Source organism: Oncorhynchus masou, chromosome 22 (genome assembly GCF_036934945.1).
Source record: "Oncorhynchus masou masou isolate Uvic2021 chromosome 22, UVic_Omas_1.1, whole genome shotgun sequence".
NCBI lineage: Eukaryota > Metazoa > Chordata > Actinopteri > Salmoniformes > Salmonidae > Oncorhynchus > Oncorhynchus masou.
This window is the reverse complement of record NC_088233.1, coordinates 28645780-28669717: the sequence shown is the minus strand read 5'-3', so window position 1 is coordinate 28669717 and position 23938 is coordinate 28645780. Positions and strand designations below refer to the sequence as shown.

The 23938-nt window shown below is 40.4% G+C and overlaps 1 protein-coding gene across 1 annotated transcript in view; it reads left to right on the top strand.

Annotated features, from left to right (window-relative positions):
• The first annotated feature begins 6748 nt into the window (after positions 1-6748).
• The window catches only part of LOC135508809 (cadherin-related family member 5), a 34704-nt gene continuing 17514 nt past the window's right edge, over positions 6749-23938 (top strand). The window contains exon 1 of the mRNA XM_064929021.1: positions 6749-6785. Within this exon, the coding sequence (XP_064785093.1) occupies positions 6749-6785 (37 nt within the window). The remainder of the gene's footprint in view (positions 6786-23938) is intronic.

Sequence of the window (23938 nt, the reverse complement as noted above, 5' to 3'; positions counted from 1 at the left end):
TACTGTGAAATTATAGGAAATTCGTGACAGTTCGTGACAGGCACACAAAAAAACTGTTTGTAGTATACAGTGAATTTCAATAACAGATCAAATCAAAGTTTATTTGTCACATGCGCCGAATATAGTGAAATGCTTACTTACAGGCTCTAACCAATAGTGCAAAAAAGGTATTAGGTGAACAATAGGTAAGTAAAGAAATAAAACAACAGTAAAAAGACAGGCTATATACAGTAGGGAGGCTATAAAAGTAGCAAGGCTATATACAGACACCAGTTAGACAGGCTGATTGAGGGAGTACATACATGAATGTATAGTTAAAGTGACTATGCATATATGATGAACAGAGAGTAGCAGTAGCATAATAGAGGGGTTGGGGGGGCACACAATGCAAATAGTCCGGGTAGCCATTTGATTATGGCTTGGGGGTAAAAACTGTTGAGAAGCCTTTTTGTCCTAGACTTGGCACTCTGGTAGCGCTTGCCATGCAGTAGTAGAGAGAACAGTCTATGATTGGGGTGGCTGGGGTCTTTGACCATTTTTAGGGCCTTCCTGACACTGCCTGGTATAGAGGTCCTGGATAGCAGGCAGCTTAGCCCCAGTTATGTACTGGGCCGTACGAACTACCCTCTGTTGTGCCTTGCGGTCAGAGGCCGAGCAAGGCAGTGATGCAACCAGTCAAGATGCTCATGATGTTGCACTCCATTTTTCATATATCCATTTGTCTTGTCTTGTTTTCATACACACCTGGTTTTCATTTCCCCAATCAATCTACTTGTCTTTAACCCTCTGTTTTCCAACATGTTTTGTGTGTAATTGTTTTCATGTCAAGTGATGTTCCTTTAGCACTTTACTTTATTGTTCCGTTTTTTGAGCGCATTTGTTTTGTTGTGCTCCCAGTTTGGAACTATAATAAAGTACTCTGCTCTCCTGCACCTGACTTCTTGAAGGATAGGTTGTTATTCTGGCAGGTCTCTGACCTCCTCCCTATAGGCTGTCTCGTCATAGTCGGTGATCAGGCCTATCACTGTTGTGTCGTCTGCAAACTTAAAAATGGTGTTGGAGTAGTACCTGGCCATGCAGTCATAGGTGAACAAGGAGTACAGGAGGGGGCTGAGCACGCACCCCTGGGGAGCTTCAGTGTTGAGGATCAGCGTGGCAGATGTGTTGCTACCTACCCTCACCGCCTGGGGACGGCCTGTCAGGAAGTCCAACTGCAGAGGGAGGTGTTCAGTCCCAGGATCCTTAGTTTAGTGATGAGCTTTGAGGGTACTATGGTGTTGAACGCTGAGCTGTAGTCAATGAATAGCATTTTCACATAGGTGTTCCTTTTGTCCAGGTGAGAAGGGCAGTGTGGAGTGCAATAGAAATCGCATCATCTGTGGATCTGTTCGGGCGGTATGCAAATTGGAGTGGGTCTAGGGTTTCTGGGATAATGGTGTTGATGTGAGCCATTACCAACCTTTCCAAGCACTTCATGGCTACGGCGTGAGTGATACGCCTTTGTGTTTTTGGGCACATGGACTATGTAATGCTTGAAACATGTTGATATTACAGACTCAATCATGGACATGTTGAAAATGTCAGTGAAGACACCTGCCAGTTTGTCAGCACATGCCCGGAGCACATGTCCTGGTAATCCGTCTGGCCCCGCAGCCTTGTGTATTTTGACCTGTTTAAAGGTCTTACTCACGTCAGCTACGGAGAGCGTGTCACTGGGCAGCTCGCGGCTGTGCTTCCCTTTGTAGTCTGTAATAGTTTGCAAACCCTGCCACATAAGACGAGCGTCGGAGCCGGTGTAGTATGATTCAATCTTAGCCCTGCATTGACACTTTGCCTGTTTGATGGTTCGTTGCAGGGCATAGCAGGATTTCTTGTAAGCTTTTGGGTTAGAGTCCCGCACCTTGAAAGTGGCAGCTCTAGATAAAAACAGTAGATGGCTTAAAACCTCTCTGGGATAGCGGGACACCTGTCGACAACTTCCGGAGAAATTGGAATATTTTCAAATAAATTGGAATAAAATTATTCAAATAAATAATCATAAAAACTATGGATATTAAACATCTAGGTACATACAAGTGTCATATCGGTTAAAAGCTTAAATTCTTGTTAATCGAACTGCATTGCCCGATTTACAATAGGCTTTACAGCAAAAGCATGCCATGTGATTGTTTGAGGACGGCACCCCAAATCAACCAGCACAGGCTTCATAAAATCACAGATATTGATTAAATATTTGTCACGTTCTGACCATAGTTCTGTTGTTTATTCTTTGTTTTAGTATGGTCAGGGTGTGAGTTGGGGTGGGCAGTCTATGTTTGTTTTTCTATGTTGGTTTTTGTGTTCGGCCTAGTATGGTTCTCAATCAGAGGCAGGTGTCGTTAGTTGTCTCTGATTGAGAATCAAACTTAGGTAGCCTGGGTTTCACTTTTGGTTTGTGGGTGTTTGTTTTCCGTGTGAGTGTTTGGTCCACACGGCACTGTTTCGTTTTTCGTTTTGTTCACATCGTTTATTGTTTTGTATTTCAGTGTTCAGTTTGTTTCATTAAATATTACATCATGAACACTTACCACGCTGCGCTTTGGTCCGATCCTTCTTCCACCTCTGAATGCCGTTACAATATTCACATACTTTTTTGAAATCTTCCTCTGATTTGCAATCCAAAGGGTCCCAGCTACAACATGCATGGTCGTTTTGTTAGATAAAATCCTTCTTTATATCCCAAAAAGTCAGTTTAGTTGGTGCCATCGATTTGAGTAATCCACTCGTTCAACATGCAGAGAAAGCAATCAAAAAATGTACCGCTAAACTTTGTTAAAACAAGTAAAAATGTGTTTCTATCTAATCCTCAGGTACTCTAAAATGTAATTAAACTATAATATTTCATACGGAAAGAAGTATGTTCAATAGGAAAGTAAAATTAGCATGTGTATGTCCTCTTCGTCACGCTCTCACACAGACTGATTTCCAACTCTGACTCCCAGTACCAAAACACCAAATTCTTCCTCGTTTGGGAAGAAGCAAGCCTGAAACCTTGAACAATGACTGTTGATATCTAGTGGAAGCCAATGGAATTGCAATCTGGGAGCTGGAATTGCATATGACCCATAGCTTTCCATTGTAAGAGCATGGGCTCTCTCTCCCAAAAAAATACTGGTTGGTATTTCTTTTGATTAATTAACAACTTTGCAACGACTTACTACTTTTTAGCAACTTTGCAACTACTTAGCATGTTAGCTAACCCTTCCCCTAACCTTAAATATTTAACCTAACTCCTAACCTTTAACCCTAACCTTAACCCTTTAACTACTTAGCTAGCATGTTACCTAAACCTAATCTTAAACCCTAAACCTAACCCTAACCCCTAACAATCACTTTAGTTTTAGCCACCTAGCTAGCCTAGCTAATAGTAGCCACAACAAATCGTGTAATGTACATGAATGCTTTATGATGAAAGAAAATCGTGCAATACACACAAAATGCGTTGTGATCAAAATCGTGTAAAAATTGACTTTTTGGTGTACCGGTCACACATTTTGAATGAGTAATTTGGGTCTATTTCACAAGACGCTGTGATAGTGTGTTGAGACTGTATCACAATGACATCCAGATAGTTACTACCATGTAACAAGTTATTTCTCGTGTAGGTTGTTAACTTACTCTAAATATAATCACGTCCAATGGAACAAATTGGTCACTTTAGCTACCGCCTGCAACATGTGATACAGCTGCCCAGTGAGAAGCATCAGTGGGAAGCACCTAGATACAACACAGTTGATCTGGTCATTCACACCGGCTTGTCATTAAGTTAGCTAATTACCATGTCACGGTGGCATCAAGATTCCAGATGGTGACAAATACTGTAAGTTATTTCTCCCTCGCCCATTAAAATAAACATCACTTTCTTTTACAAGTTTTGACTTTATGTTCGTATTCTTAAATGTTCTTATTTCTTATTGTTGTTGCATTGTCGAGAAGGAACCTGCAAGTAAGCATTTCGTTGGACGGTATACCATGTGTATCCTGTACATACGACTACTAAAACTTTTAACTAGCGCCACCGCTGTTGTCGTTGCCAGCTAGCCAGCATAAACTAGCTTGATGGGAATGGCTCATCAGAACAACTGACTGAACTGACTGAATCCATAAGTTTTCACTTGGCTCTCAGCTGCAAGACAAACAAGTCATCAATTTAGGCACAAGGCATGCTGTGTATCCTCTCCCCTCTCTCGCATGCAAGCGCGCACGCATGCATAACACTTTGCCTGAAGGTAAACTCCCTCAAACTTCGAGCCATACCATGAGCACACCGAAAGTCGCAACATTAAGCACTGTGTGGGTTAACTCACACAGAGCTGAAGAATTAGCCCCCTCCAAAAACATTTTTAATGAGAAAAGTATTTCATAATTGGTGTCTAGCATTTGGCTAGACACATTGTATGAGCTGTTTTTGGTGTCACAAATAACTCTGAAGCCTTGATGTGAGAGACCGACAGCGCACAACACAGTTTGGGAATTAATGGAGTGGAATAACTCTGCAGCTCAGGGCCTCACTCTGCTCTGGCCTCTATATCCTTCTTTAAATAAACTACCTCTATGTACTCCTTTCTCTGTATGCCTATCTATCCCTCTTTCCATACTTCTATCTGCCCAGGAGTTTCTATTTTATTCATAGTGTCAAAGACCCACTTCCGCTGCCCCCGCCCCAGGGACAACTCTTTTCTTCTTTTGTACCTCCCCTCTTTAAAGAAAACATTCAGCTGAGTGTTGTGGATTCCTGCTCTGGTTGACCTAAAATCTGGCTCGGCTTTTAAGACTGGAGGGGAGCCAAGGACTGGCGTGTGTGTGTGTGTGTGTGTGTGTGTGTGCGTGCGTGTGCGTGCGCGTGTGTGTGTGTGTGTGTGTGTGTGTGTGTGTGTGTGTGTGTTTGTGCGTGTGTGAATGGGGGAGTGAGAGGGGTGTAAACGGATGTAGTGATTCATGTCATCATGTTTCTTCTCTGAAGTACTGAAACATTGCATCCTCCAACATTCTGCCTGAACAGACTGATCAGCAGACCTTTCTTCTGTTATATATATATATCTCTCTCTCTGCCCTCCTTTATCTCTCTCTCACTCTGCCCTCCCTCCCACTCCCACACTCTCTCTCTCTGCCCTCCTTTATCTCTTACTTTGCCCTCCCTCCCGCTCCCACACTCTCTCTCTCTCTCTCCCCCTCCCTCTCTTTCCCTCTCTCATTAGTAAAGACAATAGTCTGGAGGAGAATGAACCCACATTAGGATCACACAGTGCTGCCAGATACTGCTACAGGCACACACATGCTCTCATTGAGGTGGGTGTTTCAACATGTTATGTGTTCCAGTGAGGATGTTTGATCAGACAGACACACAAGTCCTGTTATCAGTTGTACCCCTCCTGGGACCAGCATCTGATCTATCTGAAAGCTGTGGGTCTACCTGACTAACCTAGGCAGTCACAACCACATCCTAGACAAGACCTCCATGAGACACTGGACTAGTTAGCTTTATGCAGGTCATCAGCTCTGGTCTGGGTCTGTGTCGGTTGTCACTGTGTATACTGCAGGAACCCGTGGAACAATTGGAATGTGGGGATTGTTTGTTTGGGGACCTGTTTCAATGTAACACCATTGGAGAAATAAGAGGAGAATTAAGGGCGGTGTGACAGATGACACACTCTTTCTCTCTCTCTCTCTAACACACACACACACACACACACACACACACACACACACACACACACACACACACACACACACACACACACACACACACACACACACACACACACACACACACACACACACACACACACACACACACACACACACACACACAGAGACTGTTACGGACAGTGATCACACACCAGTTTGTGTGTTCCATAAGGGTTACATAAAACGGTCACAATAACGACACAACAGATGTGCTGTCACCTTATGACAGCTGACTTTACACTGTCACGGCAGTTTCCTCTGCTACAGGTTGTGTGGTTCAGACAGATAATTTATTCTAATGTCCTTTTAATGAGGATAAGTAAACTCCTGTGTAAACACCAGCTGGTGGAGAGGTCACGGAGGAAAGAGAGGGAGCGAGAGAGAGTAAGAGAGACTGTTACCTCTGAATACAGCTATAGGTCCGACATCTAGTGGTGACATGTCATAACAGAAGGTAATAAAATCAACACGGACAATGATGTCCAACCCAGACATGGGTCATTATGTCATTATGTCATTATGTTAATACTTGAAAGGACTATTTCATTGGTTCCATTATACTGGGCAAGCTCAATCAAGTGCAGCTGAAGTATCTGAAATGATCTGACATGTTTGATCAAAGCCTGGGCTTGATGGACATGGCTATTCATAATCAGAGCAAGAGATCTACAGCCAGCCATCACAACAAGTGACTGGTCTGGTGTCCCAACATTAAGATGATATTCAATTAAACATTAATACAACTCTCTCTCTCTCTTTCTCTCTCTCTCTCTGGTGTCTGGAGAAGGGGGAGGATGTCAGGGTTAAAAGCCAACATATGATTGGTAATCCCTTGTCAGCCCGATTAGCATGTTCTCTCTAAAGCCTGATAATCAGACGCACTCGCACATGCACACAGACACTGGCTCAAACAACTCCCTTATAAGACGTGTGTCTCTTACCTCCACTGTGACCAGATCATTAATAGGTCTGATCGGCCACATCTTTATATTCACGCCACAACCCAGACCTGTAATGCCTGATGGAAGCCACACTTAACCACCAGGGATTCCAGAGAAGTATGTGCAGATAGTCAAAAGGTAATAGTCAGGTGAGTTTTGACCCCTGTCTCTAACCTCCATGCTGTTTTAGTACGTTCTTTCTAGGCACCTCGATTGGCTAGTGCTCTCTAAGTACTCTGATTGGTCATAAATGCCGCCCCAAGGGTTTAGCCTCTGAGCCGAAAGTTATCCTCAGAAAACGTTTCTTAAGCTGCTGTCTAGTTTGTGTGTGATTTTTGTGTTCAAGTGCTGTCTTTGTGAGTGTGTTTGCGTCCCTGTTTCTTTCTGTACGTTTGGTGGTGCCTGCTTGTGTATCTGCGCTTATGTTGCTTAGTTTGTGTTTATTATTGTGAGGACACACACACTCCCTGGGTCTGCGTGGAAGGCTGTGTGTGTTCCTGTGGTCCAGCAGGTATGTTGTGTTCTCTAGGCATTAAGAACAGAACCCACTGAGGATCTCACATCTACAGGTCAGTTAACACAGGTAAAGGTGGTGTGTCTGTGCCTGTGTTTGTGTGTGTGTTTACTTTAGAGGCTCTTGTGTGCAGGGTAATATTTGAGCAGAGGGGTGACAGACAGCATGTTTGAGTGCATGTGTGTGTGCATGTGTGTGTGTGCATGTAGTTGGGTAGTGTGGTGGTATTGCTGGTACGTTGTTAGTGTTTTGCTGATTGTGTTTCTAGGTTATCAGAGGGCAAGTAGACTAAATAATGGGCCCCTGTTAAGAGATACTAATGATCTGAATGGAATGCAATGGAACTGTCATGTCACCGTGATTTCAAATTTACACATGGATGATTTATTTGTTGGCATTTTTGTTTCCCATTTGTTGATTTGGAATGGAGTGTTCCCTAACCCTAACCCTGATAGGCACCAGAATTAGGCCACGTGGAAGGAGGTTTGTTGGAATCAGAGCCAAAAAACAGGATTAGAGGAAGAGTGGGTTAGAGGATGGTTTGATGAAGGGTGAGCGGCGGTTGGCTGTCTCTGAATCAAGCAAGGGAGGGGTTCAGGGAGGGCTGAGGTGGGGGAGATTAGGGCTGAAGTGGGAGAGGAGAGTGACAGGGGAGGTTAGAGGTGAGGTGGTCTGTCAGACAGGGAAAGCTGAAGAGAAACCCACTTACAGAGCATTTAAAGGAATTACTAAAGAGAAGCCTTCAAACTCCTCAACTGTGTGTGAGAGAGAGTGAATGGAAGAGTGAAACTGCGTGTGTGTGCCCTTACATTTTTTTTAAATAAAATACATAATTTCCCTCACGTGAATTTTTTTTTTACATTTATTTGACACCACCAGCTACATTTGGTCTCCCATCCAGGGACTGACCAGGACTGGCCCTGCTTACCTTCAGAGGCAAACTAGTAGTAGGATGCAGGCTACTATGATGCTGGAATGTGGCAAAACTTGCAACTGATAAAAAGGCATAAAAATTGCATGAAAGAGGGAGATGTATTTAATCACGTTATCATAAAAAAAAAAGAAAAGTGGGCTTCTTGACAATATGATCTAGTAATGAAATTACATGACAAATACATTATGTTTTCCATGTTAAACCAGTCATTTCAAACAATACTACAAGGAGCTTGAAGTGGCCTACTTGAATTTGGAGCTCAGAAATTCAAGTACCGAATAGGCCTACCTTGAAAACCAGACGTTTCCTCAGTTGGGTGCTTGAAAAGTTATATTATTGTATCCATTTTATAGGTTCTCCTGCTCCCTTATAATGTTTCCCACATTTAAAAAATTGCAGCATCCATCCGTTTTGCATCATTTGTTATCATATTTCAAAATTATTTCCTTGCAATATTGTTTTTTGCTGTCAATACTTTTGGGTTTATGTTTTGCTTTCAATATCATTATTTCTGTTTGCAATACTAACAATTTTGTTCTTGAATTTTGCTTGAATTTAATTGCACAAAAGTCACTTACTGATAGAGGATTGTGCCATATAATAACACTATTACTCTAGGCCTATTAAAGGTGTTTAAAGCGGCAATCCTTAATTGAAACGTTTGTGTTTTCAATGCCTCAGTTTCAGTAAAAAGTTGAGGGTTGGGGCTGGGGCTGGAGAAATGCAACCACTTTCAAATCCATAGACTATGCTATGGATGCAAGGACTGACCATCCATGATATCAAAATTATAGATTTAACCATGTTTTTAGGCTTTACAGTGGTTGTTTACATTTACTTTGTTTACAAACTTTGGAGTAAAACCTTATATTTTGGGTTCTAACGGACACGACAGTAGAACTAAATCATTTATACGTTATATTCTTCAAAAATCAATAGGCACACATTTAGTCCAAAAAAATGGATTTAGCAACTAAGGATTGCCCCTTCAACAATCAGTGACCTTCATACAGCAGAACGAGGTCGCCATTTGAACACAATCCATTAACCTGGCCCCAACATTTGTATTCTATCCACTGTTTTGCGAATGTCCCTCAAAATCAATCCTTTGTCCCGCAATTGTTTTTTTTATAGATGTGGACAGCCTAAAGAACAACATTAGCCTGCAGATTGTACATGTTTTTTTTGTAAGTGTGTGTGTGTGTGTGTGTGTGTGTGTGTGTGTGTGTGCACTGTCTGTTAATAATCACAGTAAAGCCATGTCAGATCAGACTTCTGTAGTGATGTAGCAGTGATCTCCAACTAAACATTATTGTGGGAAGCTCCATGTTACATTCCAATCTCCCTATCATATCTAAGCTGATATGACACCAATGTTGATGAAAATGCGCAAATCAACTTGATTGGAGGTACACAACACACTCCCCACCTCTCGCCATGAGCCATCTGGCCGTTACCGAGAGCCACATACCAGATTTTTAACAGGGTCATTAGCATTTGGAAAATAAACATTTATTGCCCCGACCTAGCTCAATATCTAGGAGTCGGATAAGACCAAGACTAGAGCGTTCATAAAGTGACCATTAGACATACCACCTTTTGGACTGAATAAGTTTGTGGGGGCAACAGTTTTGATTAAATGTATAATTTATCGCTTTCACACGTGCTACCTTTCTGTAGAATTTCTGGCAATGCTAACATCTTTTCAGCCGAATCTCAGTTCTAAAACCGGACCAAAGCACTTGGGTTGCGCAGCAACAGCGCTAGGAGCTAGCTAACACCAGTCTGATGAGAGGCAAGCTCCAAGCAAAGGAAGATAGCTATATTTAGCTTTGGATGTTTTTTCACATTTCTGAAGTCATCTGTGTAAACTGTTGGCCTGCCTTGACACTTGCGTGTAATCAGAGCATAAACAAATAAGCACAAATAAGATAGCGAACGTCCTTGCCTGCTATTGCCAGTTAGCTAGCCAACTAACGTTAGCCAATAAGCCATCAAGGCTGTAACATTAGTTGTATGGACAGATTGCAATGCACCAGCACAACTCAATGTTAATAATATCTCCTATATTATTCCACAAAGCACAGCTAGCTAGCTAAGTAAAGTTCATAGTCAACATCAAACTTTGGCAACCTGACAGACTGCTAATGGGTCTTTCTATAAACTAGGGTAGCAGTGAGGATTCCTACACTGAACAACTTGTTACAGCAGTTGATAAGTCATTGATAATAATCTGCCATTTTTTTCAGGTCATTACATTAAGATATAAGGGGGATCATAGCTATATTCAATACAATTCATGAGATTATTTAAAACCTATGTTTAGCCCTCTATCATGGTTGGTGGCTTGATGTGAGACATAAAACATTACTTTTCTGTCCTTGCATTTATTGCAATGTAAATTGTCATTATATAACATATTAAGCATTAATCAGTTAAATTAGACATTGAACATGAACCCTGTAAGAATCGTGGATATTGCTGTCGGACAGTTTTTTAATAGAGATGCCAGAAATGCAGTGTAACTAACTACATAACATTTCCTGTCTCTTTATGTTACAGGGTGAAAACAGTTTTCATTGGCACAAAAATCCAAAATAATTTATGCATTGCTTCTAACTGAAAGAGTCACCTTACCTTAATACTTCAAACCTAAATTGATACTGTAATTAACATGATTCTTCAGTAATTATGCAAAATATTTTTTGGATGCACATTTGGTGTCCAGCTGGTTAGGTATGCCATGATATTTTTACACATCATCATCTGATCCAGGAAGGAATTTTCAAATAACTGTCAAGTGACTAACAGCTGTTGTGATACAGCATGCGATGCAATGACAGCCAAAGTGCTGAAAAAAAGGTGTTTGCGAGGAATATCCAGAATATTTTGGTGTCTCGCTGATGAAGACAGTTGTGCTGCTGAAGACAGTTGTGCTGCTGAAGACAGTTGTGCTGGTGAAGACAGTTGTGCTGGTGAAGACAGTTGTAAATTATCCTTATGTCTGACATCATCATGTAGGCGCCCCTTTAATTTTCCACATGTCCAATTCTCCCTTGGGCGTCCATTCCTGTCAATCCTGTACCAATTTCCTGTCAAGTTTCTTATCTACTTTTAAGAAGTATCTGTGCTACTTATATATTTTCTTAAATATATATATTTACCAATTTAAACCGTAAGCCTTTTCTCTCATATCTCTCAAACTGTTTGACTTTATCTAAAATCATAGATTTTAGAAAAAACATGTCTATGAGTGGCAATCTCTAAAGTCCTTACATTTCCTTAATCAGTCTATCTTAATCCTTACAATAATCCTAAATCACCACAGATGTCCTATATTCCTGTCAAATTAAATACGATTTAAAAGACCTCCTAATTGTCAAACAAAGTCAAAACAAATGCTAATCATATCAAAATCCTTCCTACACTAACAAGCTCTTTCCTTCAGGGACCCTCAGTATTCTATTCTTTAATATATGTTGCAAAGTGTGGAATACCTTATCTACAGTAATTTATCACCCCTAAGAACTGAAACTTATTTTTCTATGTAATTCCCTGCCCTATTGGCTTAATATATCTCCTATCCAAACCTCAATGTATCTTATCTTCCCCTATTTATTCTCAATGATAAATAGGATTTTTTTCTCTGTTATAATACCAATTCAATAATAGCCCATTCAAAAACGTCATAGCTAATGTTGTAAAACAGAATCCTGAACCACTTTCTCATTTGTGGTTCAAACAATTATAATTAATTTACCTTAAAACTAGTAACTCAATATGACCACATTCATTATACAAATGACTCTCCCCTGAGGCTGATCAGACCTCAAAAGATAGTCACGATAAGGTCAATAGGTCATACCATATTAGACATAAAGAACCCTTTATCCTTAAAATAAAAATAATCACCTGTGTGATTAAAACCCATAAAATAAAAACTCATAAGGTTCCATATGTGAGCGTCCTCTTTAAAATACCCTTGTACTAAAACAAATAGTTCTAACAATTGTTTTATGTGTATATATTTGCAGACCTTTTTCAATTTGGTCGTTTATGGCCGCTCTCTCCCCCACTCTCCCCAAAATTATAATCCCAGGAGGCTTCTAAAAGTGAGACACAACACGCCTAACTAGCCTTCACTATGCTACTTCGATTCAGAAACTCAAAAGTGAACTATAAACTAAACCTAATGATAATTCCCCTTTAACTCAAATAATTAATCATAAGTTTTAAACAACGTCAATGTATATGTTTACTTAAATGAACATGAACATTATTATCAAATGTATTACTTTTTCCCTCTGCCGCAAATGTCGTACATTTCTCAGTGTAAGAAATCCGTAATTTAATCCCAGATATTTAATAAAAATGTAAACGTATTTTCCCTTGGCTCCTTCAACTCACATATTTTAGATAACTTCCATCCGTCCCGGTATAAAGAATCCTACTTAAACACACCAGAACAAATGCTTAATTAAGTTAAATCAACTCCTAGAATAACCAATCATCAGTAACCAAATAAACAAACCACTTTATCAGCAAAAAAACTAACCATACAAAAACTCACTACTATAACGCTTCAAATGACAAAATTACTCAGAAACTCACGTTTACATCTCAATAAAACAAAACACCATCTGCGTGCTCCTCAAGAAAAAACAACTTGCCCCTGTTACAGATGTCTACGTATCAGGGGAAAACCTCAAATAACCAAATTCAACCTAGCTTGTTTCCCGAAACATATGCAATTATGTTATACTATAGAGGTTGCTTTTCAACATTAATACCCTAACATTGTTCCACATAATGGAAACAGTGCTCAAATTCACTGGTGTTACATAAACAATCAAACCAGGAATCAATAACCATCAGAATCCATTATCACGAAGTTTTACGATTCAGACATTCAACAGGGAGGGGTATTTAGATCCGGGATCGAAGGACCAATTGTTAGAGGAATTCTATATTCCTATATGTTTTGTAGCCTAAACCAAATTCACACTCTATCTATTTCATAATAAATTGTAAGATTATCATTTGCATGAAATAGCGAGAGACCAGTCTTAAAAACAAGTTCAGCATTTATTCTTGATGAGTACTGGCCCAAAATACAAAGAACATTACATTTTAAAGAGAAGATAAAAATGAGGTCATCAGTTCTCACACTTTCTCCGATCCACACAATAGCGCAGTGTCTTCAGGTCTGGAGATTGTCTCCGACTCCCCTCATAAAGCAAACATTCCAATCTGTCTAAAAGACATACTCTTCTCCACTAATGGAACATCAAAGAACATTCTTATCTGTCTAAAGAGATATACCCTCCTTCTCCCTTAACTTCTTGAAACTCCCCATCCCGGATCCGGGATCGTGACTAAAGCCTCAGGCTCATTAGCATAACGCAACGTTAACGATTTCTGAAAATCGCAAATAAAATGAAAATAATGCACCTACTCTCAAGCTTAGCCTTTTCTTAACAACACTGTCATCTCAGATTTTCAAAATATGCTTTTGAACCATAGCAATTCACTAATTTGTGTAAGAGTATGCTAAGCTAGCTTAGCATTTTGAGTAGCATTTAGCACGCAACATTTTCACAAAAACCAGATAACCAAATAAATAAAATCATTTACCTTTGAAGAGCTTCGGATGTTTTCAATGAGGAGACTCTCAGTTACATAGCAAATGTGCAGTTTTTCCTGAAAGCGTCTTTGTGTAGGAGAAATCGCTCCGTTTTGTACATCACATTTGGCTACCGAAACGAACCGAAAATTCAGTCACCTACAACGTCAAACTTTTCCGAATTAACTCCATAATATCGACCGAAACATGGCAAACGTTGTTTGGAATCAATCCTCAAGGTGTTTTTTCACATATCTCTTCATTGATATATCGTTCGTGGAAGCCTGCATTCTTCTCTGAATTCTGTGGAAAAATACTTGCAGCTGACTTTTGCGCACCAATTTCGGCGCAGGACACTGGGCGGACACCTGGTAAATGTGGTCTCTTATGGTCAATCTTCCAATGATATGCCTACAAATACGTCACAATGCTGCAGACACCTTGGGGAAACGACAGAAAGGGCTGACTCACTCCTCTCGCATTCACAGCCATATAAGGAGACAATGGAAAACTGAGCCTCAAAAATCCTGCTCATTTCCTGGATGCCGTTTCATCTTGGTTTTGCCTGTAGCTCACGTTCTAGGGCACGCACAGAAAATATCTTTGCAGTTCTGGAAACGTCAGAGTGTTTTCTTTCCAAAGCTACCAATTATATGCATAGTCAAGCATCTTTTTGTGACAAAATATTGCGCTTAAAACGGGCACGTCTTTTTATCCAAAAATGATATAGCGCCCCCAGAGTTTCAACAGGTTAAACCTGCAAGGTACAGACAATTTTACCTACATTTTCAGTCCTAGTTTAATCAAAAACCCATACATTTCATACCACAACATAATAGTATTAAAACGTAATGGTTCTAATAAAAATGTATGCATAATTAATCATTTCAACTATAATTTCCTCCAACAGCATGTTGATCCTATACCCCCACACCAGACACGATCAGGACACACAGGTTGAAATATCAAAACAAACTCTGAAACAATTATATTAATTTGGGGACAGGTTGAAAAGCCTTAAACATTTACGGCAATTTAGCTAGCTAGCTTGCTGTTGCTAGTTAATTTGTCCTGGGATATAAACATTGGGTTGTTATTTTACCTGAAATGCACAAGGTCCTCTACTCCCACAATTAATCCACAGATAAAAACGGTAAACCAAATTCCTTTCTAGTCATCTCTCCTCCTTCCTCAGGCTTATTGTTTTTACTTCTTTGGACTTTATATGGCGGTTGGCAACCAACTTCACGCTGCATTACTGCAACCCACTCGAGTGTGGACATCAGTTCATCTTTCAATCACCCACGTGGGTAAATGCTTCTAAAAACCAATGAGGAGATGGGAGAGTCCGGACTTACAGCGCATTGAGCGTCACAAATAGAACCTAGCATTGAGCGTCACAAATAGAACCTATTTATATTTTAGCGCCTGGCCGCGCAGACTTTCGCTGAAGCACGCAAGCAGTGTAGATGCAATGATTGAATAACATGTATGTATACATTTATTTTACAATGCTTGCGCACGCGACACAAGCGGTGTGGTCAGCATGTAAGCCTTGTGTGTGGCTGCTCGGCCATGGAAACCCATTTCATGAAGCTCCCAACAAACAGTTATTGTGCTGACGTTGCTTGCAGAGGCAGTTTGGAACTCACTAGTGAGTGCTGCAACCGAGGACAGACAATTTTTATGAGCTATGCACTTCAGCACTAACTCGCTCACGTTCTGTGAGCTTGTGGGGCCTACCACTTCATGGCTGAGCCGTTGTTGCTCCTAGACGTTTCTCTTTACAATACCAGCACTTATAGCTCTAGCAGGGCAGAAATTTGACAAACTGACTTGTTGGAAAGGTGGCATTCAATGACAGTGCCACGTTAAAAGTTACTGAGCTCTTCAGTAAGGCCATTCTACTGCCGATGTTTGTCTATGGAGATTGCATGGATGTGTTATCAATTTTATACACCTGTCAGCAACAGGTGTCACTGAAATAGCTGAATTCATTCATTTGAAGGGGTGTACACATACTTTTGTATATATAGTGTATATTCACCTTTATTCCTCTAAGTACTACATGAAAATCCTTTAAATTTTTGTTTCAAACCATTTAGATACTTTGATCCCAGTGTCACACATTGGCTCCAATATTTATAGGACCTCTATACCAGGCGGTGTCAGAGGAAGGCCCTAAAAATAGTTTTCTCTGACACCGCACGGCAAGGGGTACCAGAGCACCAAGTCTAGGTCCAAGAGGCTTCTAAACAGCTTCTACCCCCAAGCCATAAGACTCCTGAACAGCTAATCAAATGGCTACCCAGACTATTTGCATTGCCCCCCCCCCACGCTGCTGCTACTCTCTATTATTATCTATGTATAGCCACTTTAATAACTCTACCTACATATACATAATTACCTCAATTAACTCAACACCAGTGCCCACACACATTAATACATTGACTACGTACCGGTACCCCCTGTATATAGCCCTGTTATTGTTATTTACGGCTGTTCTTGAATTATTTGTTATTCTTATCTTTTACTTTTTTTAAAGGATTTTCTTAAAACTGCATCGTTGGTTAAGGGCTTGTAAGTAAGCATTTCACTGTAAGGTTGAATTCGGTGCATGTGACAAATAAAATTAGATTTGACATACTGTATATCATTGGTCTGTCTGTATTTTTTAGATGTAGGCCTATTGTGAATGTGTATTATTGTTGCATCATCTTTTTTGAAAAAATAAATACAACTGTAAGCTACATATTCACTTGACAGAGGTAATAAACTGCCAATTGATCAGCACAATAACTGATAAAACAGGACAATGTTTGCAAAATAAGTGTTTCTGAGCTTATGTCAGCATTACACAGGTAAGCTAACAGTTAAAGAAATCAGGAATGTAGTCAGGCTCTATAGACCTTTAAAGTATACAGTTGAAATCGGAAGTTAACATACACTTAGGTTGGAGTCATTAAAACTCGTTTTTCAACCACTCCACAAATTTCTAGTTTTGGCAAGTCGGTTAGGACATCTACTTTTCTACAAGTCGATTAGGACATCTAAGTCATTTTTCCAACAATTGTTTACAGACAGAATATTTCACTTATAATTCACTGTATCACAATTCCAGTGGGTTAGAAGTTTACATACACTAAGGTGACTGTGCATTTAAGCAGCTTGGAACATATTTTGGTGCGAAAAGTGCAAATCACGTGTGTCCGAATGACATCACCAAGAGGTAAAATATATAGTGAAAACAATAGTGGTCCTAAAACAGAGCCTTGAGGAACACCGAAATATACAGTTGATTTGTCAGAGGACAAACCACCTTAAGAGACAAACTGATATCTTTCCAACAGATAAGATCTAAACCAGGCCAGAGCTTGTCCTTGTAGACCAATTTGGGTTTCCAATCTCTCCAAAAGAATGTGGTGATCGATGGTATCAAAAGCAGTGCTAAGGTCTAGGAGGATAAGGACAGATGCAGAGCCTTGGTCTGACGCCATTAAAAGATAGTTTACCACCTTAACAAGTGCAGTCTCAGTGCTATGATGGGGTCCAAAATCAGACTGAAGTGTTTCGTATACATTGTTTGTCTTCAGGAAGGCAGTGAGTTGCTGCGCAACAGCCTTTTCTAAAAGAAAATGATATGAATGGGAGATTCGATATTGGCCTATAGTTTTTATATTTTCTGGGTCATGGTTTGCCTTTATCAGGATAGCCTTTATTACTGCCACTTTTAGTGAGTTTGTTACACCATCCGGTGGATTGGGAGCTATTTATTATGTTCAACATAGGAGGGCCAAGCACAGGAAGCAGCTCTTTCAGTAGTTTAGTTTGAATAGGGTCCAGTATGCAGCTTGAAGGTTTTAGGCCATGATTATTTTCATCAATGTGTCAAGAGATATCGTATTTAAACCTTGGGTGTGTCACGACTCCGACCGAAGGTGGCTCCCCTTCCCCTTCGGGTGGCGCTCGGCGGTCGTCGTCGCCGGCCTACTAGCTGCCACTGATTATTTTCTCCCCCTCCTTATGTGTTTATTGAGTGCACCTGTTTTGAGTTGTGTATAATTAGTGAGGCTTTATTAGTCAGCCGGCCCACCTGGTTCCTTGTGCGGGATTAATTATTGTGACATTCTGTTTTGTGTAACTTGTGTACACGTCTGTGGGTTACGTGTTTTCCCATTTCGTGGGTTTTGCTGGACAGTTTAAGTCCCCCTGTTTGGGGCGTTTGTTTTGTTATACGCCCTGTGTTTTCGTGGGGTTGGCTTATGTTCGCCGTTTTGGTGCATTAAAGTAGCACTCCCCTGAACTCTCTGCTTCCTGCGCCTGACTTCTCACCCACTACACTCAGAACATTACAGGGTGTCTCCCTTGAGCCTAGGTCCTGGCAGTGTTGTGCATACAGGACAGCTGAGCTTTGGAGAAGTACACTGATTTAAAGAGGAGTCCGTAATTTGCATTCTAATGATCATGATCTTTTTGTCAAATAAGTTAATGAATCTATCACTGTTGAAGTGAAAGCCATTCTCTCTTGGGGAATGCTGCTTTTTAGTTAGCTTTGCGACAGTATCAAAAATACATTTGGGATTGTTCTTATTTTCCTCAATTAAGTTGGAAAAACAGGATGATCGAGCAGCAGTGAGGGCTCTTCGGTACTGCACGGTACTGTCTTTCCAAGCTAGTTGGAAGACTTCCAGTTTGGTGTAGCGCCATTTCCGTTCCAGTTTTCTGGAAGCTTGCTTCAGGGCTCGGGTATTTTCTGTACACCAGGGAGCTAGTTTCTTATGACAAATAAGATGAAATAATGTTATTCTTATTGACTAAATAAAAAGGTTTAGGGAAATACAGGCATTCACCACATCACAACAAGACAAACATCTCGACAAATCATGCTTGATGGTCTTGTAAATATAAAAGCAAGGCTTGTTTTCATATCATAAAAAAGTTTGAAAAGGTAGTGGAGTTGGATTAGTGTGGTATGTGAAGAATCCAATACTTTAACTTGCATGCGGTACAAATCACATCATTTTGGGACCACCTACATTAAGAATATGAATTAGGCTGTTTGAGAAGGTAGCGACTCCCAAACCCACATGCGGGAGCATAATCATCGCCTGAAACTAATTAGCATAACGCAGCGGACATAAATATCCCTAGAAAATGTTCCTATTCATGAAAATAACAAATGAAATATATTGAGACACAGCTTTGCCTTTTTTAATCACCCTGTCATCTCAGATTTTCAAAATATGCTTTACAGCCAACGCTAGACAAGCATTTGTGTAAGTTAATAATAGCCTAGCATAGCATTATGCCTTGCTAGCAGCAGGCAACCTTGTTACGGAAATCAGAAATGCAATCAAATTAAATTGTTTACCTTTGATGAACTTCAGATGTTTTCACTCACGAGACTCCCAGGTAGATAGCCAAAGTTCATTTTTTCCCAAACTATTATTTTTGTAGGTGAAACAGCTCCGTTTGTTCTTCACGTTTGGCTGAGAAATCGCCCGGAAATTGCAGTCACCACAACGGCAATTTTTTTCTCCAAATTAGCTCCATAATATCGACAGAAACATGGCAAACGTTGTTTAGAATCCATCCTCAAGGTGTTTTTCTAATATCTATTCCATAATATATCCGTCGGGACAATTCGTTTTTCTCTAGGACCGATTGGAGTAATGGCTACCTCTGTACTTTATGGGAGAATCTCTCTCGGAGCCACCATGTGACCACTTACGCAATGTGCTTGCCTACAGCTATTCTTCAACATAAATGTGTAAAACTATGTCACAATGCTGTAGACACCTTGGGGAATACGTAGAAAGTGTAAGCTCGTTGATGGTACATTCACAGCCAAATAGGGAGTCATTGGAACGCAGTGCTTTCAAAACCTGGGCCACTTCCGGATTGTATTTTTCTCAGGCTTTCGCTTGCAATATCAGTTCTGTTATACTCACAGCAATATCTTTACAGTTTTGGAAACGTTAGAGTGTTTTCTATCGAAAGTTGTCTTATTATATGCATATTCTAGCATATTTTCCTGACAAAATATCCTGTTTAAAACGGGAACGTTTTTTTTTCTCAAAAAATGACAATACTGCCCCTAGAGTTCCAAGAGCGACCTGCATACACTATTGTTTGAAGTACAATAGACCAACATAGCTACTGTAGTCGGTCAAGGCTGTGTGCTGGAAAACCTTGGTAGAGCATGGGTGGAGTAGACATTGTGATGCTTGTGAATTTCCTTTCTTTTTCAGCTTGAGACCAATGCCTACTTCTCACTTAAAACATAGTTTTTTTGTTTTTAATCAATTAACACTTTATTAAAGACCTTAACTTGGTAAGAGAAGTAGGACCAATAATCCCAATTTGACCAATGCTAATTTGTAAAGTAAAGCAAAGTAATCACACTAAAGAAAGTGTCATGTGAAAAGGTGAGGGACACGAAACAACAGATAACTAAGTAATGTCAATACAGAATGCTAGGTAGTTAGCCTAGCATTGCTCAGTCACAGTGACCACCATGACATAACAGACAGCAATCTATCCATAATTAACCTAGCATCCTTCAGTTACAGCCATGTCAATACAGACATCTGGCTAGCCATAGTTAGCTAAGCATTGCTCAGTGGCCAGTAAGTCAGACAGACAGCTCGTTGTAGCTATCATAACATTGTTCAATGACAGCTTGCTTATGTCAATAAATACAGCACAGATAGCTAGCAATAGTTAGCCTAGCTTCACTCATTTAAGTTACACCCATGTCAATACAGACAGCTAGCTAGTCATAGATAGCTTAGCATTGCTCAGTGACAGCGGCAAAACTGTTTGGTTGTTTAACAACAAGATGGCTCTTATTTTACCACACTTCTCTTTCTCTTATTCCAGGTTAGGGGTGGTGGTGTGAGAGACTGGGACCGGAACTTGGAGCTGTGCTAAGGAAGGTCTGGTTCTAGATACAGTGCTAAGGGCTGGGACTGGAACCTGGTGTTTGGTTGAGGCTGTAGTGATGCAGCAGCAGAGGTCTTGTCTGTGGAGGTGGAGGGTCCTACTCTGGTCCACACTACTCATCCTCATTCCCCTCAGTGCCACAGGTAAAATCCATCACCACAACCTTACTATTATCTAAACCTGACTGTCTACATCTAAACCCCATGTAAGGAGGCAGGATAGCATTCTGTTTAATTGTGTGTGCGTGTGCGTGTGCGTGCACGTGCGCATGCTCGTACTTATACGCGTGTGCGCGCGTGTGTTTATTTGTGTAACATCCCACATAAAAAAATACGATAGTATGCTATGGTCTAAATACTGTAGTATTACTATATTTACAGTATATACTCTAGTATTCACTTAGTGTTTTTGTGGACTTTACTATAGTGTTCAATGTAATATTTACTGTAGTGCTTTTGTAGAGATGACTGTAGTATTCACTATAGTGGTTTTGCGAACATGACTGTAGTATACTATAGTATTCACTGTAGTGTTTTTGCAGACATGCCTGTATGTGACAATCAGGGTTGGGGAGTAACTGAGTGGCTCTGTGGTCTGAGGCGTCACTACAGACCCTGGTTCGATCCCGGGCTGTATCACAACCGGTCGTGATTCGGAGTCCCACATGGTTGAGTACAATTGACCCAGTGTCATCCGGGTTAGGGGAGGGTTTGGCTAGGGTAGGCGGTTATTGTAAAAAAAATATATATATATTATCTGACTTGCCTAGTTAAATAAACATGTGATCTGTTACATGTGAGGGATTACAAAAATCAAATCAATTCAAATTTTATTTGTCACATGCCCCAAATACAACAGGTGTAGGTAGACCTTACCATGATGTACTTACTTACAAGCCCTTAACCAACAACGCAGTTCAAGAAATAGAGAAGACAATAATTACAAAATAAAGTCAATAAATAAAATAAAAAACTAACACAAGAAAATGACATAACAATAACGAGGCTATTTACAGGGGGTACCGGTACCAAGTCAACATGCGGGGTTACAGATTAGTCGAGGTAATTTGTAAAGTGACTATGCATAGATAATAAACAGCGAGTAGCAGCAGTGTTTAAACAAAGGGAAAGGGGGTGGTCAATGTAAATCAAATCAAATGTTATTGGTAACATACACATGGTTGCAGATGCTATTGCGAGTGTAGTGAAATGCTTGTGCTTCTCGTTCTGACAGTGCAGCAAAATCTAACAAATAATATTGAACAATTCCACAACAAATACCTCATACACACAAATGTAAGGAAAGGAATGAAATAGGAATATATACATATAAATATACGTATGAGCAATGACAGAGCGGCATAGGCTAAGATGCAATAGATAGTATAACTACAGTGTATACATATGAGATGAGTAATGCAAGATATGTAAACATTATTAAAGTGTCATTATTAAAGTAACTAGTGTTCCATTTATTAAAGTGGCCAGTGATTTCAAGTCTGAATGCAGGCAGCAGCCTTTCTGTGCGAGTGATGGCTTTTTAACAGTTTGATGGCCTTGAAATAGAAGCTGTTTTTCAGTTTCAAGGTCCCAGCTTTGATGCACCTGTACTGACCTCACCTTCTGGATGGCAGCGGGGTGAACAGGCAGTGGCCCGGGTGGTGGTTGTCCTTGAGGATCGTTTTGGCCTTCCTGTGACATTGGGTGCTGTAGGTGTCCTGGAGGGCAGGTAGTCCTGAAGGTGTTGTCGTGCCCTCTTCACAACTTTCTTGGTGTGTTTGGACCATGATAGTTCATTGGTGATGTGGACACCAAAAACTTGAAACTCTTGACCCGCTCCACTACAGCTCCGTCGATGTTAATGGGGGCATGTTGATGCGAATCATTCTGCTGCTCTCTCATTTATCTATTCACAAATCTAAATGTGTATTTGTTCCCAATAATGGTTGAAATCAAGAAGTTTAAGCTGCCTATCAATCATTGTTTTTGAAACCAGTAAACGGCCAGTAAAAATTGCGCTCTGGCAACAGCTGCATAGTGCGGATCCTAGCCTATGGAATAACAGTGGGGCTTTTAGTGCTCAATCTAATTCATGCTGATAAAAAATATATATATCCATGTGCCTAATGGACACATGCTCAAACTTGCAGACTTTTGATATACTTAAATGGGCAATATGTAGTTGCTACATCCATTTCTGGAGTTATAAATTATATATATTTATATACAGTGCCTTGCGAAAGTATTCGGCCCCCTTGAACTTTGCGACCTTTTGCCACATTTCAGGCTTCAAACATAAAGATATAAAACTGTATTTTTTTGTGAAGAATTAACAACAAGTGGGACACAATCATGAAGTGGAACGACATTTATTGGATATTTCAAACTTTTTTAACAAATCAAAAACTGAAAAATTGGGCGTGCAAAATTATTCAGCCCCTTTACTTTCAGTGCAGCAAACTCTGTCCAGAAGTTCAGTGAGGATCTCTGAATGATCCAATCCAACTAAAGATGATGAATACAATCCACCTGTGTGTAATCAAGTCTCCGTATAAATGCACCTGCACTGTGATAGTCTCAGAGGTCCGTTAAAAGCGCAGAGAGCATCATGAAGAACAAAGAACACACCAGGCAGGTCCGAGATACTGCTGTGAAAAGTTTAAAGCCGGATTTGGATATAAAAAGATTTCCCAAGCTTTAAACATCCCAAGGAGCAGTGTGCAAGCGATAATATTGAAATGGAAGGAGTATCAGACCACTGCAAATCTACCAAGACCTGGCCGTCCCTCTAAACTTTCAGCTCATACAAGGAGAAGACTGATCAGAGATGCAGCCAAGAGGCCCATGATCACTCTGGATGAACTGCAGAGATCTACAGCTGAGGTGGGAGACTCTGTCCATAGGACAACAATCAGTCGTATATTGCACAAATCTGGCCTTTATGGAAGAGTGGCAAGAAGAAAGCCATTTCTTAAAGATATCCATAAAAAGTGTCGTTTAAAGTTTGCCACAAGCCACCTGGGAGACACACCAAACATGTGGAAGAAGGTGCTCTGGTCAGATGAGACCAAAATTAAACTTTTTGGCAACAATGCAAAACGTTATGTTTGGCGTAAAAGCAACACAGCTCATCACCCTGAACACACCATAACCACTGTCAAACATGGTGGTGGCAGCATCATGGTTTGGGCCTGCTTTTCTTCAGCAGGGACAGGGAAGATGGTTAGAATTGATGGGAAGATGGATGGAGCCAAA